This window comes from Lepidothrix coronata, unplaced genomic scaffold (genome assembly GCF_001604755.1).
Source record: "Lepidothrix coronata isolate B3197 unplaced genomic scaffold, Lepidothrix_coronata-1.0 Scaffold37, whole genome shotgun sequence".
NCBI classification, from domain to species: Eukaryota; Metazoa; Chordata; class Aves; order Passeriformes; family Pipridae; genus Lepidothrix; species Lepidothrix coronata.
In genome coordinates, this window is record NW_016690217.1 from 4,899,373 (window position 1) to 4,915,141 (window position 15,769).

Consider the following 15,769-nt stretch of genomic DNA (forward strand, 5'->3'; position numbering starts at 1 on the left):
TAAATCAGATTTCACTAATTCACTAGCTGATTGTTTTTGACAATTGATGCCTTTGATCTCTCTATGCCTCACTTCCCCCTTCAGTACAGAGTGAGTAGCACCATCTCACTTTCCAGACTAGCTGAAAAAAATATTCATTACTTTTCACAAAGCTGGCAGGCATAGTGATGAAAGCCCCAATAAAAAAGTCCTTAATAAAATGAGTTCTATATTTTGTGCAGAATTTCAGTGATATGCAGTAAATAATACATGTGGTTCCCTACCAGACTGATTTTGAATGTCTGCCTAGTCAGAAACATCATCCATCACTCCCACGCATTAAAGACCAAGGAGAAGAGCAGAGCTCATAGTCACGGTATTATGCTGGCAATCTTAATTTTTTGTTTCAGAGTCTTAAATTCTGTGTGTTTGACTCCACAGGGAGCCATTAGGCATTTATTTTGGAGCATGCAGTGGTGCCCAGGCTTTCTCTGCCTCCCAGCTGGCACAGTCACATGGTGGCAGACTCAGCCTGTCTCCTGCAGGGCTGCACAGGGCTCGGAGGAGCTGCTGCCCCATTGGTTCTTCTGAGGCTTTTCTTTCCCAAACTATGTTCACAGCAGAATTTTTGCTAATTTTCAAATTGATAATTATGGAAGCATAAATATGTTTCTGAGAGCAAGACGGCCCACAGTTGTGTGAAGGCTGTGTGAGTGACCTCTCATGTGAGTCAGGGTACAAAAGTACTCTGCTTGTGCATCAGGTGGTTTGTACCACAGCTGCCAACTGTGGCAAACTTTCAGTACAGCTTTACAGCTTCCTAAGAACCAGACGCTTTGGTTGCTCAGAGCAAGATCTCTCAGCCTCTCTGAAAAAAGGCCATGCCTCCAGTTCCTTATGCACAGTGTGTGACCTGAGAGCTGGCTTGAGGAAACGTGGCAGAATTGTGGGATTCAGTCCTTTTCAGTACAAGAATTTTTCTCTTAAGCAGCAGTCTTAGGATGTGCCATGGTTGAGGGAAGCAGTAACAAACACGGGGAAGAGGATATCAAAGTATCAAACTGAGAATTGGAGTGGCCAGGGCAGGGTTCTGCCCTTAAAACCTAAATGATAAGTGGCACCAACTCTAGCCTCTTGCAGCTGTTGCCTTATCCCCATCCTGCCAAAATTCTTCTGTTCCAAAGAGTAGAAGAATTAGGTTTCTCATATGTGTCAGTTCAAAAAATAAATGTAGCCTGTAATTAATAATAAAATCCCTAGTTTGCTGAACTGTTACCACTGACTATTTGCTAGGAAAAAAATTGTTTCACTGCAAGTTAAAACAAAACTTGAGCACAGTGCCCTTGAAAAAGATTGCTTGTACATCATCTGTGTATTTTTTAAAAAGTTGTACAATGAAATCAGACAGAGCTTCACTCATAGGATTTTGTGCTTCATATGCAACTATTTAGTAAGAAACACTAGTGGAATGGAGCTAAAGAAAGGAGCAGTTCAGCAAAGTGCCTTCATGACCTGTAGTATTTAGAAAATACAGAGCTTCCAAATAGACTGCCATGCAGCTCTCCCTTGTACCTTTCCAAATATGTGTGTAACAAAGCCAGCTGGATGCACTTTTAGGTTTTCCAGCCACCATGTCCAGAAGTTTGCAGGTTTTGCTTGGATAAGTAGCTATCACTGGAGATTTTAAATCCTCTACACCGTCAACTCCCTTCTTTTCTTCCGCCAGTAATGCTTAGCTATACAGATGAATCTTAATTTTTCATCAGTATTAGAGAGCAGTTTAAAGAGCAGTTGCAGAGTAAATTTTACTAACAAATTTTGATAACTTACAAAGAGAAAAAATATTTTCACATTTAAGAACTATAAAAAATGCCTAATAGGTTAAGGCAAATCAGGCTGCTAAAATTCCAGGGTTCACTAGCATCTGTTTTACACAGAAAATACAGTGGCCTAATTTCGGCTCTTAATTTTAATTGACTTGAATATTTGGTTCTGGTGGGGTTTTTTTTATTGGTACATTACATGAATCCACACAAACTGTGAGCTACTTCATAACATAATCTTTCAAATTTTAAACTATGTCCTAATGTGCATTTAAATAACAAAGTAACAAAGTTACTTTTGCATTGCTCAGCAGTGATCTGCTTTCCACAACCTGTACTGCTAATACATATGTAGTCTTGCAAATGAGTTCCCACATTGGTGATTATTACCTTGCCATTCAAACACACAAGTCCCTTCTCTGTAGCATAACCCAGTTTAATCCTAATCCTCTGTAGCGTGTCAGACATTACTGACCTAAAGGTTTTGAGAAAACATAAATAAATCTAGCTTTGGCAAGCAAGAAGCTGTTGCAATTTACCACATTGATCCATAAATCCTCATTGACTCTACAGTGCACTGCTTGATTAGAAAACTACTTAATCAAGATGCTTCAAAAGGAATCAGTTTACACCTAATGCTACTTGGGGCAAGGACAACTTCTTAATTGGGATCATAATTCCATTTAATTGGGAAACCTTCAGGTGTCTTGGACAGAGGCACTCTCTGCTGGATTAGGAACTGGCTGGAGGGCCGGGCCCAGAGAGTGGTGGTGAATGGTGCTGTGTCCAGTTGTTGGCCAGTCACTAGTGGTGTCCCCCAGGGATCAGTGTTGGGCTCAGTCCTGTTTAATATCTTTATTGATGATTTAGATGAGGGGATTGAGTCCATCATCAGCAAATTTGCAGATGACACCAAGCTTGGGGGGAGTGCCAATCAGCTAGAAGGCAGGAGGGCTCTGCAGAAGGACCTGGATAGGTTGGAGAGTTGGGGTGATTCCAGCGGGATGAGGTTCAACAAGGCCAAGTGCCGGGTCCTGCACTTTGGCCACAACAACCCCATGCAGCGCTACAGGCTGGGCACAGAGTGGTTGGAGAGCAGCCAGGCAGAAAGGGACCTGGGGGTACTGACTGAAAGGAAGCTGAACATGAGCCAGCAGTGTGCCCAGGTGGCCAAGAAGGCCAATGGCATCCTGGCCTGGATCAGGAACAATGTGGCCAACAGGTGCAGGGAAGCGATTCTTCCCCTGGACTCAGCACTGGTGAGGCCACACCTGGAGTGCTGTGTCCAGCTCTGGGCCTCTCAGTTCAGGAAGGATATTGAGGTCCTGGAGCAGGTCCAGAGAAGAGCAACAAGGCTGGTGAAGGGACTCGAGCACAAGTCCTATGAGGAGAGGCTGAGGGAGCTGGGGCTGTTCAGCCTGGAGGAGGCTCGGGGGAGACCTCATCACTCTCTACAACTCCATGAAAGGAGGTTGTAGCCAGGTGGGCGTCAGTCTCTTCTCCCAGGCAACCAGCAGTAGGACAAGAGGGCATGGTCTTAAACTGTGCCAGGAGAGGGTTAGGTTGGATATTAGGAAATTTTTTACAGAGAGAGTAATCAGACGTTGGAATGGGCTGCCCAGGTGGATTCTCCATCCCTGGAAGTTTTTAAGATGAGACTGGATGTGGCACTTAGTGCCATAGTCTAGTAACCACAGCAGTGTTGGATCAAGGGCTGTACTTGATGATCTTGGAGGTCTTTTCCAACCCTGTTGATTCTATGATCCTATGATTCATGGATGACAACCTGTGCATTACAGTTCAGTGCATCATCCTCATGGCAGTTTGCAGTTGTCCCAGCCCACTCTCCCTTACAGATGGTTCAAAGCAAGGTGCCCAAAATTGCCCAACACTGCCTGCCAGTGGATTACAGCGACCTTCCCATCGCTCTACAGGATTTCCCAAATGTCAGACTATTTAAAATAGGGAGATGCTTAACACAGGACAACCACACGGAAAGGTGCTTTAGCTACTTGATCAGCCTAATTTTAATGAAAATATTTAGCTTCTACAGTAGCCAAGATTCCTGCATCTTAAATAGGTTTAAGGAAAGATTAATTGACAGTTCATCAAAGTTACTATCATGTCTTTTAAATCTTAAATGTGCAATTACATGTTGTTCATTAAAAAGCAGTCTTATCTGGGACAACTGCATAAACTGAATTAAACACATGCACTCCAAATCCAGTAATCTGGATGAATAACCAGTATTCAACATTTAATACGATAAATAATATTAGCACATAGAACTTGCCAGGATGGAGGATGGTTTGCTGGCTTATTAACACAAAAACAATTATTCAGAAAGCTTGTGCCTTCCTTTTAATGTGAATTTCTATTGCAGTATGAGGTCTCTGGTACATTCTTTTCTTAAGATGCAGTTTTAATAAAAGAAAGAACATTCAGTGCCTTCAAGCAGGTTCAGATTTCCTGCCGTTGTACCCCTATGAAATTAGAGCATGTAACTTGAGGTGCTGAAGTTTGATTACTGCTGGAAAGTAGTTGGTTGCCTGTCAGTGCAGTTACTAAAAATCACAGAATGGCTTGGGTTGGAAGGGACCTTAAAGATCACCTAATCCTGTGCCCCTGACATGGGCAGAGACACCGTCCACTAGACCAGGTTGCTCAGCACCTCACTCAGCCTGGCTTTGAACACTTCCAGGAATGGAGCATCCACAACTGCTCTGGGCAACCTGTGCGAGTGCCTCACCACCCTCATGGTAAAGAATTTCTCCCTAATGTCCAATTGAGTTTAAAACCATTGCCCCTGTCCTATCATTATAGGTCTTGGTAAAAAGTCTCTGTCTTTCTTATAAGCCCACTTTAAGTACCAAAAGGCTAAAATGAGATCTTTGGGGAACCTTCTCTTCTCCAGACTGAACAACTCCAGCTCTCTCAGCCTGCCTTCACAGGAGAGGCGCTTCAGCCTCTGATCATCTTTTTGGCCTCCTCTGGACTCGCTCCAACAGGTCCACATCCTTCATATGTTAGGGACCCCAGAGCTGGATGCAGCAAGTGGATGATCCAAGTAGGATCTCACCAGACCAGAGGGGCAGAATCACCTCCCTTGATCTGCTTCACTTCAGGCATCCCAGGAATACAGTTGACACCAATCTCAGAATTCCAGAGAGCTGAGATTATGACTAACTCTCAGTTAATCTGTTTTAGCTTGTACTTGCAATTAAACTGTGTTTGTATGTTTCCCTCTCAACAAAGCATTTTTTAAAACTGGAGATATGGATCTAATAATAATACTCTGAAAGCAGAGAACACCCAACATCAGATGGACATAATGTGAACTACCCAAATGTTAGAAAAATACACCCTTACTGATTGCTTTTGAGAAAAGCCTGTGATCTTTCAGAACTGATGCCATATAGACCACCTATTATAGCAGTGCCACCACAGCTTTCTTAATTGCCGTCACTGAACTTTCTGTAAACTAGTGACTTGCCATCTTTGCAGACAGCTTCCCAACTACCTTATCTGTTTTCATTAACATACAAGAAGATCAAGGCCACAGCTAAAAATAACACTGCATTACTTTCAAAAGTGAGAAAGAAACAGACTGTTTTCCTTGCAACAATAGGAAAATAGAAATCAGCAGGAGAGAAAGCAGCTTAAAAGTATGCACTAAATACATTTCACATGAAGCTGAGCCTGTACTCCAGCATTTCAGAAGGCTATCCTGGAGATTTTGCTTGAAAAGAAATCAGCTTGTCAAGGATTTTAAGTTTTTTGTTCAAGAAAAAGGAGATTTATAGATTCTTGCTGGGGGAAGAAATCTACCTTTCGCTACACTATCATTACCTTTATTCCCCCAAAACCACCACCACAAGGAACCTAACACCTATTTTTCAATCCCAGCACCAGCAATAGCCTATTACAGCACCTGCAATGACGGTAATGAAAACTGTTTCATAAAACCCTGTGGCAATTACAGCTGTGTACAGTCTGCCCATAATAGAGGTTTAAAAGGACATTAATTATGCTCTGATCCTCAAAGTAGACTGATTAGTCATGGTGACGTACACGATGATTCACGCTCCAGATGACTCATACAGAAAGAGTAATTATGTAGCAGGACTTCTATAAGTCTCTCTTCTTTCTCTTCAAGGAGAGAGCTCATTACAGGGCTGAGGGCTCCTGTTGTATGAATGAAAAGGAAGTGCGGAGAAAAAAGAAAACCAATACTTCCAATCAGGTAGTATTAGATGCCTACCCTGGCTAATTTGCATATTTAATTTGAGACACAGGTTTCCTCTTAGCTCTGACCATGTTTTATTAAGCAAACACCCTGCAGTTTTATTATACAAAATTCCTCTTTAAATGTTTAAGCTTGACTTTGTACATGTATGTTGATTATTAGTCTTAAGAAAAAAAACCAAAAACCAAAACAAAAAAATCCCCCTGTGACATAGCAAAATATTTCTTCAGCTTCCATACAAAATAGCATTTTTTTTCTCTGCTGGTAGAACACATTAAAATTTTTACTCTATTAAGTGGCCTGTGTAACTTTTACAAAAGTTGGATACAAAAAAAAAGTAAGCAAAAATTCCAATATACACTCCGACAGCTAATGCTCTGCGAATACTTTATTACACAAATTACATTCAGCTTCTCAAAATAGTGTTCTGACAGTGATACAATCTAAAAATAAGACATTCCAGAAACACATCAAGTTAGGAAGAAGAAAAAAATTAAATAGAGACTTTTTTCTTTCCTTCAATGCAATATAATGTTAGTGATTTTAAAAAAATAGAAGAAGACTTAGCAGCTTCATTTTCTTGTGGCACTGTATTTTCTCTGTACTGCAACAGGTTAAGGACGTTGAAGAGGAAAGGCACAAAACAGAAATTGGCAACTGAATAATTATGGGAAAACTATTTTGATGAAGCAGATAGTAAGACTTATTTACAAGATCCCCATATTTGATGATAAAATACTACTGCTTTAAATCAGTCCTGTAATTAGAAGACTTTGCTTTATTAAGATGTTCACATAAAAACCAACGGCACTGATATGGAACTTCCATACACTGCTCCACTTAAAAAACATAACCAAACCAAACAAAACTTAAAGGAACCAGTGTACAGCCCCACAGAGACTAGAACAGTTTACAATTAAATACACAAAATCTTAAACGTGCTTAAGGGAAAAGGAATTCGACATTCTGGGTTGATTGTATAATGGAGAACTCAAAGGCTGGTTTCAGGATGATGAAGGTGCTGGTGGGGGTGGAGATGCTGAACACTCTTCCTCAGAATCTGTGCCATCATCTTCATCTTTCTCTTGATCACTCCCCTCTGTGCTCAGTCGGTCAAACCCTTTTCGGCTGTAGCCTTTGTGACTTGCAAAGAAGTTCCCAAGGTTAATGCCACCACCACCTTTCCCTGTGGAAAGGAAAGGCTTTATTGCAAGGTTTGTAGGAGGGGAATCAAGATCTGTCTACTAATATAACAGTATAGTGGTGGCCTTCCAGAAACTGTTTTTAAAGATCAGCACGTGATCCACAAACACTAAGTATAGATATCACGACAGAAGAAGGAAATTCATATTTGAAGTAGAAGTTTCAAACTATTTTTTTCAGCATCCATTGTTTCATTAAGTCTTTACAGAGACTACAGGTGTTCCTACTTGTTTGCCCATAGTCTCAAAATGCTTAATTTAATTCACCAGATCCATGACTACTTATTATAGCCACCTCCTTACCACTGCTAGTGACACATCTTCTTTGGTAGGGAGATAATGACAGATTAAAGGTGTTGTAAAAGACATTTCCAAAACACACCTGACCTTTGCCCACAATCGTTCCTCTGAGAAAGTTCCACCAAATCCGTTATTTAACATGAATACAGAAAATAGCCTCCAGTTACTGCATTTTAAAAGATCTTCAGTGATGAGACTTACCTCTGAGTCTGCCTAAAATTCTGCCTGAACTTGAATCAAGTTTGTGTTCCTCATCAGCTGAAAAATAAGGTAAATTTAAAAAATAAGCTAAACTCCCCAACATACTATGATTAAATAATTATTTTCTGATATGAAGCACAGACATTCAAACAAATCAATCAACAACTCTGAGAAGCCAGTAGTGGCAGTATTGCAGTAGCCTAGAGTGTTAGCATATTTGATATGCTATTTAGCACAACTGATATGCTAAACATCTTTGAATACAAAGAGTCAGGAAGCTGCATGCTGAAATTTTCAGATAAAATACATGAAATTCAATTGCACAGCCTTGTTAGATTGCTGAATTATTGCTGAATTGCCTATTCTGTCACAGTAGGTCCTGACCAGTGGCAGAACCGTGTTATTTGTCTCTTCCATGTACATTTTCTTCTCTGGATGAGACTGTCTTGATAAAACAATTTTGTGATACAAAATAAGAAGCGTAGTGATAAAACTTCTATTGCAATTTACCAATTTATGAAAAATAATGTTATTTTACAGTATGAATTAAGAACAAATTTACACTGCTTATAAGTACCAATTAAAGCTGCGGGAGCAATGGGTGAAAGTGCACTATGGAAACATGTCTGACTTACAAAGTGCACTAGGTAGTAGTGAACAATAATATATAATCTCTTGTAAATGTTATCTGTTTGCATTTTGCTTATACCTCTGTAATACCCACAGAGTCTTTTGCTCTCAGCAATTTCAAGATCCCACACTAGAAAATCAAACTATGCTCAGGTATTAATATTTATGTATTCTAGACAATATAACAGGAATACATGCTCTCAGGTGTTTCTGAGATAACAATTTTTGGCTTGACACCAATTATAGATTTTGATATATGTTCTGAAGAAGTGGTGGCTTGAGATGCACTACTAAAGGCATGGGGGATGCAGGTGTTGTGTGCACATGATTCTTAGTTCACGTGCAACACCACTGCAGCTGTTTAGGAGGGTAAAGAGACAGTAAGATTCTCTCTTCACACCGTCATCCCTCAGTGTTCAGCAAATGTTTTGAACTGGAATAATAAAAGCCTATTCTCTAAAACAGTTACTCACAGTTACCTCCATAGACAGTTGTCTTCCTCCACCGAATAAATATTAAAATTGCCAGCAGGACAACAACAGGGATAATTAGAAGAGTTGTAATAAGGACAAAGGAAACTCCAGTGCTGCTGGCCTGTTGGACCAAGGGTTGTTTATCCGCATCCTTTAGAGAGTGTGCTGATTCTGGCTTGTTTTTCAATCTCACTTCTGCAACTGCTTCTGATTCTTTAAAAAGAAAGCAATTTCTGTATGTAACCCATATGCATCAAGCTACACAGAATAAGGCATTCTAGGAAAGATCAAGCTAGTTGAATAAGTGTTGAGTAACAAGGAAACAAAAGATAAACCCTTACAGAGACATTTTTGGCTCTTGCTCTTGTTATCCCAAATATAAGGCAGGGAGAGTCTGAATGATACCTCTCACTAGCAAAGATTCCCTCCCCTCTTCTCAAGTGGGGAAAGGAGAGGTGTCAGAGACAGTTTTGTCTTAAAAAGCACCCATCATTTAAAATACAAGGAATTCCTCCAAAGATCTACTTTTGAAATAGGTGTGTGGTGTAGTATCAATTAAATATCTCTTTTTGATAATAACACTTCCATAAAAATATGGAAAGCTAGTATATACAGAACGGAAAAGTTTAAAGTTCTTTTAATAAAACTGTGACAAAGGGTTAAATTTTCACTACTGTTACATCTCATGAAAGAACTTTGGTTCTGTAAATCTGGAGAGCTCTTGAACACTGCATCCAGTCATTCCTGACTAATTTGTTAACTCTCCACCTACAAGGAGAAAAACTATTTCAGAAAAAACCTTTATGCTGTTTTATGTGTGTATCACATGCTTTGTGATAACTTTTAGCGAGTAAAACTGCCCAGCTATATATTTTGATGTTGGACTGAACAGCGTGTCTTAACAAGCAGCTGCATCACAAACGCACTCTGAATCAAATCTGTTTTGATTCTGTATCAAAATTAAAATGAAGTTCTATTTTGAAAGAATAGCAAAAACTTCAATTTACGCTCAACATCAATACAACTATAACAATATCACTGTTATTACAAGTACCAGGATAACAATGATACAGTGGAAACACACTGTCTGTTTAAGTAGTAGTTACAGCCAAGGAAAATTTTCCTCCACCATCTTGCGCAAATCTATGGTTCTCCACATATTTTCCCCCATGTCACAGCAGTACAAGCATTAGTGACAGTCTGTCAACCAGGATGCTGTGAGAGTGCAGGCCACGCCTGCCCATTTATTAAGCAGAGGCTGCCACAAAGTCCATTGGCTCTTTTATTCCAGTGGAGTTGAAAGATGTTAATTTCAGTCTACCTACTCTAATCATTTTTAGAGATTGTTACTTAAAACCTTTTTCTCACCCTGGTGATAATATTGTTTTTTTAATCTGTGACATTTGAAGGGTCAGCTAAAGAAGGCCGAAAAAGCATTAATATATCCCTGCCTATACAGCGTGCTGTAATGCCAGCACTTCCCTCTTGAGTGCTTCAGGTGGGCTCATGTACCAACAGAGATAAAATAAAAGATTAACAGTTTTGGCAGTAAAGATTTCATTGTTTCATAATGTTAGTCTTCCTGATTCTACTTTCCCAGGCAACTATCAGCAAGACAAGAGGGCATGGTCTCAAGTTGTGCCAGGGGAGGTTTAGGTTAGATATTAGAAAGAATTTCTTTACAGAGACGTGGTCAGACATTGGAATGGGCTGCCCAGGGAAGTAGTGGATTCTCCGTCCCTGGAGATTTTTAAAAAGAGACTGGATGTGGGACTTAGTGCCATGGTCTAGCAACTGCAGCGGTGTTGGATCAAGGGTTGGACTTGATGATCTCAGAGGTCCCTTCCAACCCAGCTGATTCTAGGATTCTGTGATTTATTCTATATGCTTTCAATTGGCAATTGGGATATTTTGGTACCTTCCTCTGTCCGCATATACGTGGCTAAAGCAAACTACACAAGCTCTGAATTTAACCAAAGAAAACCAGTTATGAACATTTTATAAAAGCTTTTATAAATAGTACCATAGCCTGGTACTGCTTTTCTGAAAGGCAAATGAACATTTCCCTTTCAACATAAAAGACCTATGTAACAGAATACAAATGGCTGAAATTACTTTTCATCTACATGAATTGCTATTTTACTTTTGTATTTCTTTATCTCCTTATATAGTTTCTACATGGTTTTCTTTTCATTTTTCTTCTTTGTTTTTTTTTTTCTTTTTCTTAGTTTTCATGCAGATAAATTAAGAAATAAGAATAGTAAATCTATGGTAACAAATCTAAATAGAAAAAATGGTATTTCTTGACATATGGTGTGACTGGCAAGGCTATGTACTGAAAGACTATACAAAAAGATAAACCAATTGTCACTTCAAATAACCCTTTTTTGGTGGTTAAGGGTTGTGGAGCAGGGGGGAGGGTGACGGGGAGTTACTATCACAGTTATATTTCAGAGCTATTTCTGCATCAAAGGGAGTTTCCATAGATACCAATCTGGACCATACCAGATGGTGGTATGGAATTAATCCACCAGTTAAATTTTTATCTTAGTATCTGTGAAGCACTTGTCATCACCGAAAATGAAATGTTTAGATTGGCTGTAAAATGGCAGCTACCAGGTAACACCGTCACAAGCTGCTTTCCAGAGCCTCCTATGCCAACTCATGAAAACGAAACAGTCAAACAGTTAGTATTTTTCCCCTCCAACTTGGCAGAAGCAGCCCTAGTCTCTGTGAACACACTCATTCCTTCATTTCATTATGAATCAGACTAACCTTTAATTTCCTGTACCTCAATACCAGCCTTTTTAACTGACCGATGTTCCACTTCTGTAAAACAAAATCATTCTTCAGGACAACTGACATTTCAGAAGGACAGTCAGTGACATTTTTCTGCTAGCTTTCTCAAAGGTACAGCACAATCCTACAGTAAACAATTCCATCAGCACCAAGGAGAGTCAATATAAACCATTCAATAGCTCACAAGCTATGAGAAAAGAAGAAAGACCTTGATTCATGAAAGGTGCTTGCAATAATCAACTCATGCACCACAGAGACATTTTATGGGTATGTCTAAAGGTTCAAGGATTTCCACAAAAATAAAACTGTTCATTATAATCAAAATCACAATGGATTAAAGGCTGGTTGAATTCAGGTTTCTTAGCTACTTCAGTTTTATACTGCAGCAAAAACTAAAAAGAAAATTATATACAAGGACTTCTCTCATCAAACCTGTAATACTTCCATGATTTTTTTATTCTCATGTTTCTCTGAATAAAAGCCTAGGAGCGTTCTTGTTCAGTTTACTAGATGTGGAAAAAACAACATCCAGTCAGAATTACAATTTATCTGGTCCAGTCTCCTGTTATTAAGTGCTGTTGATACCAGATGCCCCAAAGGAAAATCCATGAATTATAAACAGACAAATACGGAATAACTAGCTTAGTCATTTATAGCAGTAGACTCATATTGGATGACTAACATCCTGAAGCCTAAGGCTTTATCTATCTCATAAATTTTTTATCCCATATAATGCAGCAGTGGATTATATTTTTATTCCTGTAAAACATACAACCCCTCTCTGAATTCTACTAAATTGATGTCTGACTAATCAGGTCCCTCTCCCTGAAGTCAGGCTGCTTGCCTTGGAGGTTACTAGATTAACACTGGTAAATGTTTCCTCTGTGTGGAAATAGGACTTCAAATTATACTAGAATAATTTTCTAATGATAAGTACTCCCAATGAAATGAATATAAACTTTAAGTTGACTTGTGTCTTCACTTCATCCCCTGGGAGTTTCCTATATGATAATCTCAAAGGAAGCAGTTGAACTCTAAGCAAATGATACACTGAAATTACCAAAATGTCTTTGTTTAAGCAGGTACTGACATGACAAGGGATAGATCTAGCATAGGGCAAATGCATTTTAATCCCTTCTGTGACAAACAAACCCATATGTTCAAGACTCTTCTTTGTCAGACCATTCAGCAATGCTGAAGGATGGTCTTCTAATGAAAACTGAGCAGCAGCACACAACTTCTGCAGGAAGAGCTTGTAGTGTAACTAAATCACTGTCACTAAGCCACTAGGTTCTTGGCCAGTGACACCAGGTAAGTGGTACTGACACGAAGATACAAAATGTGAAGCTGTGATATTAAGAACAAAAAGAACATACTTTCTGTGGATGCAAACTTCCACACGGCTCTGGCATGAACATCTCCAACGAACACTGTTCTGTCTTCTGAAGCAACAATATCATGTGGCATCTCAAAGCTCTGTGAAGACAAGCAGTCACAGGTCACCCATAAGTGTCTACATGCTCATGAGGCCTCCTTAACCCTGAACTAGAGACTGGTCAAATTCATCCTTCCTTGGACTGGAAAATGCAGCAGGTGCTGGTGTGGAGGCCTAACATATGTGAAAGGAGAGGGATTCCATTCGTATTGAATGTTTGCCTTCTCCAGGGATAAAGACATGGAGATTATTTGATGTACTAATGCTAAAAAAATTTCTATTTTAATAATATTTCTATTCATAATATTGCACTCAATTTTATCCTGTGACATACACATTTTCAAAAATAATCTTGGTTTGAAGCCCAAATATTTAGTTTTTCTTGGAGTTTATATGCAACACAGCTATTTGCTATATACTCAGAAAAAATAACTCTCAGTAATATAATTTAAAACTGGACTGCAAATAAAGAGTGTATGTGTTACCCATGAGTGGGATTATTAACATTCATTCTTTAGTCTAAGAGCATATATGAAAATGGGATTAAAAAAAAACCCATAATTTTTATGTACAATATCGTATGAAGGATATTTAGCCTTAAATTCCACACTAGTATTCTGTAAAAAAGGGATGTAACCATATAGTTGCATATTAACACTGCTTAGGAATATGCTCTATTTTTTGACAAATTACTAGCATCTAAATATATGTGTATTTCAATTCCTTCATTATTCTCTTAAATTAGCTTTTAAGAATGTCTGGAAGCAATTAAGTAGGCTTATCCTGACTGAAGGCATTATCTGTAGGAATCATCTTGAGGGTATATAATTTTCAAATGTATACCACATGTAGAAACTAAGACCCAAAACTCTACTGTCTTTATTAAATTAGTATTATAAAGAATTCCATTTGAATACCTTATATTATAAAACACCTTATTTCCTGCAGTAGTCTTATGAAAGTTGGAAAAGTAGGATGTTACCAACGTTCTCATATATATAACTATATGCAACAGGCACTCTGTGTAATACTCTACCTTTCTAAGTGGAATGAAAAAATCAATTATTTCTCCAGTAGAGAAGTTCATCACAAATCCTTGCACTGGTTCTGCCTCTCCAGGATAAGGCATTCCATTAACTGCGAAGAGGAGACCACCTGCAACAACATACACTTGCCTTAGAACCCACATGCAGCAAACTGCAGTGAAGATGAACTGTAATGGTTTAGATGAAAAAAGTCTCTCTAAGAGACAGAAAAGTTAACTCAACAGGAAACTAAACTGCCAGAGGAAAGACAAGTGAGGTATAACACTTGAAAGTCTGCCATTTAAGAGATGTACATTTAGTCCAAACGAGAAGAATAAGCAAAGTAAAATTTTACAGATTGGTTAAATGTACAAGGAATGTGAAAGTGTTAAAAAATAATTTGAAGAATACTTTGCTAAGGATGGTTGATCTGATAGGCAGAAGATCTTTCAATGCATCAAGAGCAGAAAGTCAGCTTGGGAATCACTGGGACCACAAGAGGAAAAGGTGTGAAAGGTGGACTCAGGGATTAGGGGCCTGTGCCAAAGAAGCTGGTTTCAGCAGATTTTTTTCTGTTTAATATGTTGGGAAGATTATGACACTCATTTTTTTTCCTAGCAAAGAGGTCAGAGGAGCCAGCTCAACTGCAAGGATATATGCAAAAGGTATTAGACAAGTTGGAGGTTAATAATTCACCAGGTTTAGATGGCATTTACTCAAATTCAGAAGGAAGCCAAATTGGAAATCACAGACCTTAGGACAAGTTAAGTAAACCAGCACTGCAAACAGCTATTCCTCCAAAAGACTAAAAGAATGCTGAATTAATGCTCACCTACAAGAAGGACTCAAAAGGGTGCCTGTTAACACATGTTAACAATTCTGGCTTCCATCTCCAGTGAGATGGTAGAATCCATAAAGAAGAGTAAGACGTGGGCAAGCGTGGCCTGTCAGAAACAAGCTCGTACAGCTTCTCTAAGGATTATGCCTCAGCTCTGAACAGGGAGAAAAAGCACAGAGCTAAAGCAGATTCTGCAGTCATACTTAGGTTTTCAGAAAACACTCGGCAAGGTAGTGCATCAGAGGTTATTAATGAATGTGAGTTATCACAGGGCTGAATGAAAGATCCATTAATGAACAGGAAGCAAAGAACAGAGCTTACAGGCAGAGCTCATATATTTCTTCAGGACAGAGAAGTCTGAATAGTGTGATCTTGTAGGGATCACAGTCAGAAACAATTTTATTCAATAGTCTTCATCAGTGACCAGAAAAATGGGATGAACAATGAAATCAACCAGTCTGAGGAATATACTGAGTTCTGCAGAGTAGTCAAAAGCTTGATGATACTGAGAAAGTCTGGAAAGACTTTTTACAAGTGAGTTGTCAAACAAGGGGCAGAAGAGCTTCAGCAAAGAGAAGTATGAAGTGATTCTTTTGCAAAAAAGTAATTTAAATCATGCCTATGTGATGTTTAAGCTTGGAACTGGCAGCTACAGCTCAGGAGAGACATCTCCAAGCCACTACTGAAACATTTCTCAAATCTCTGGCTCCATGTACAGTGTCAGCCAAAATTTCAATAGAATGTCTGGCATCCAATTAGGAATGGAAGGGACAGTTGTGCCACTATGCAAAAACTCAGCATGCCCACATCTTGAGTAC

General features: G+C 39.0%; 1 protein-coding gene across 15 annotated transcripts in view; it reads right to left on the bottom strand.

Moving 5' to 3' along the window:
* Nucleotides 1–6,404: 6,404 nt before the first annotated feature.
* Nucleotides 6,405–15,769, bottom strand: part of PAM (peptidylglycine alpha-amidating monooxygenase) — a 125,479-nt gene continuing 116,114 nt past the window's right edge. For 6 of the 15 annotated variants that reach the window (XM_017812590.1, XM_017812600.1, XM_017812594.1 and 3 more), the window contains 6 exons: nt 14,125–14,243; nt 13,030–13,129; nt 11,630–11,683; nt 8,855–9,067; nt 7,752–7,808; nt 6,405–7,234 (listed from right to left, as the gene is read on the bottom strand). In XM_017812590.1, coding sequence (XP_017668079.1) covers nt 7,053–7,234; nt 7,752–7,808; nt 8,855–9,067; nt 11,630–11,683; nt 13,030–13,129; nt 14,125–14,243 — 725 coding nt within the window. In that variant the 3' untranslated portion in view covers nt 6,405–7,052. The remainder of the gene's footprint in view (nt 7,235–7,751; nt 7,809–8,854; nt 9,068–11,629; nt 11,684–13,029; nt 13,130–14,124; nt 14,244–15,769) is intronic. The other 9 variants (XM_017812601.1, XM_017812595.1, XM_017812591.1 and 6 more) reach the window with 5 other exon arrangements.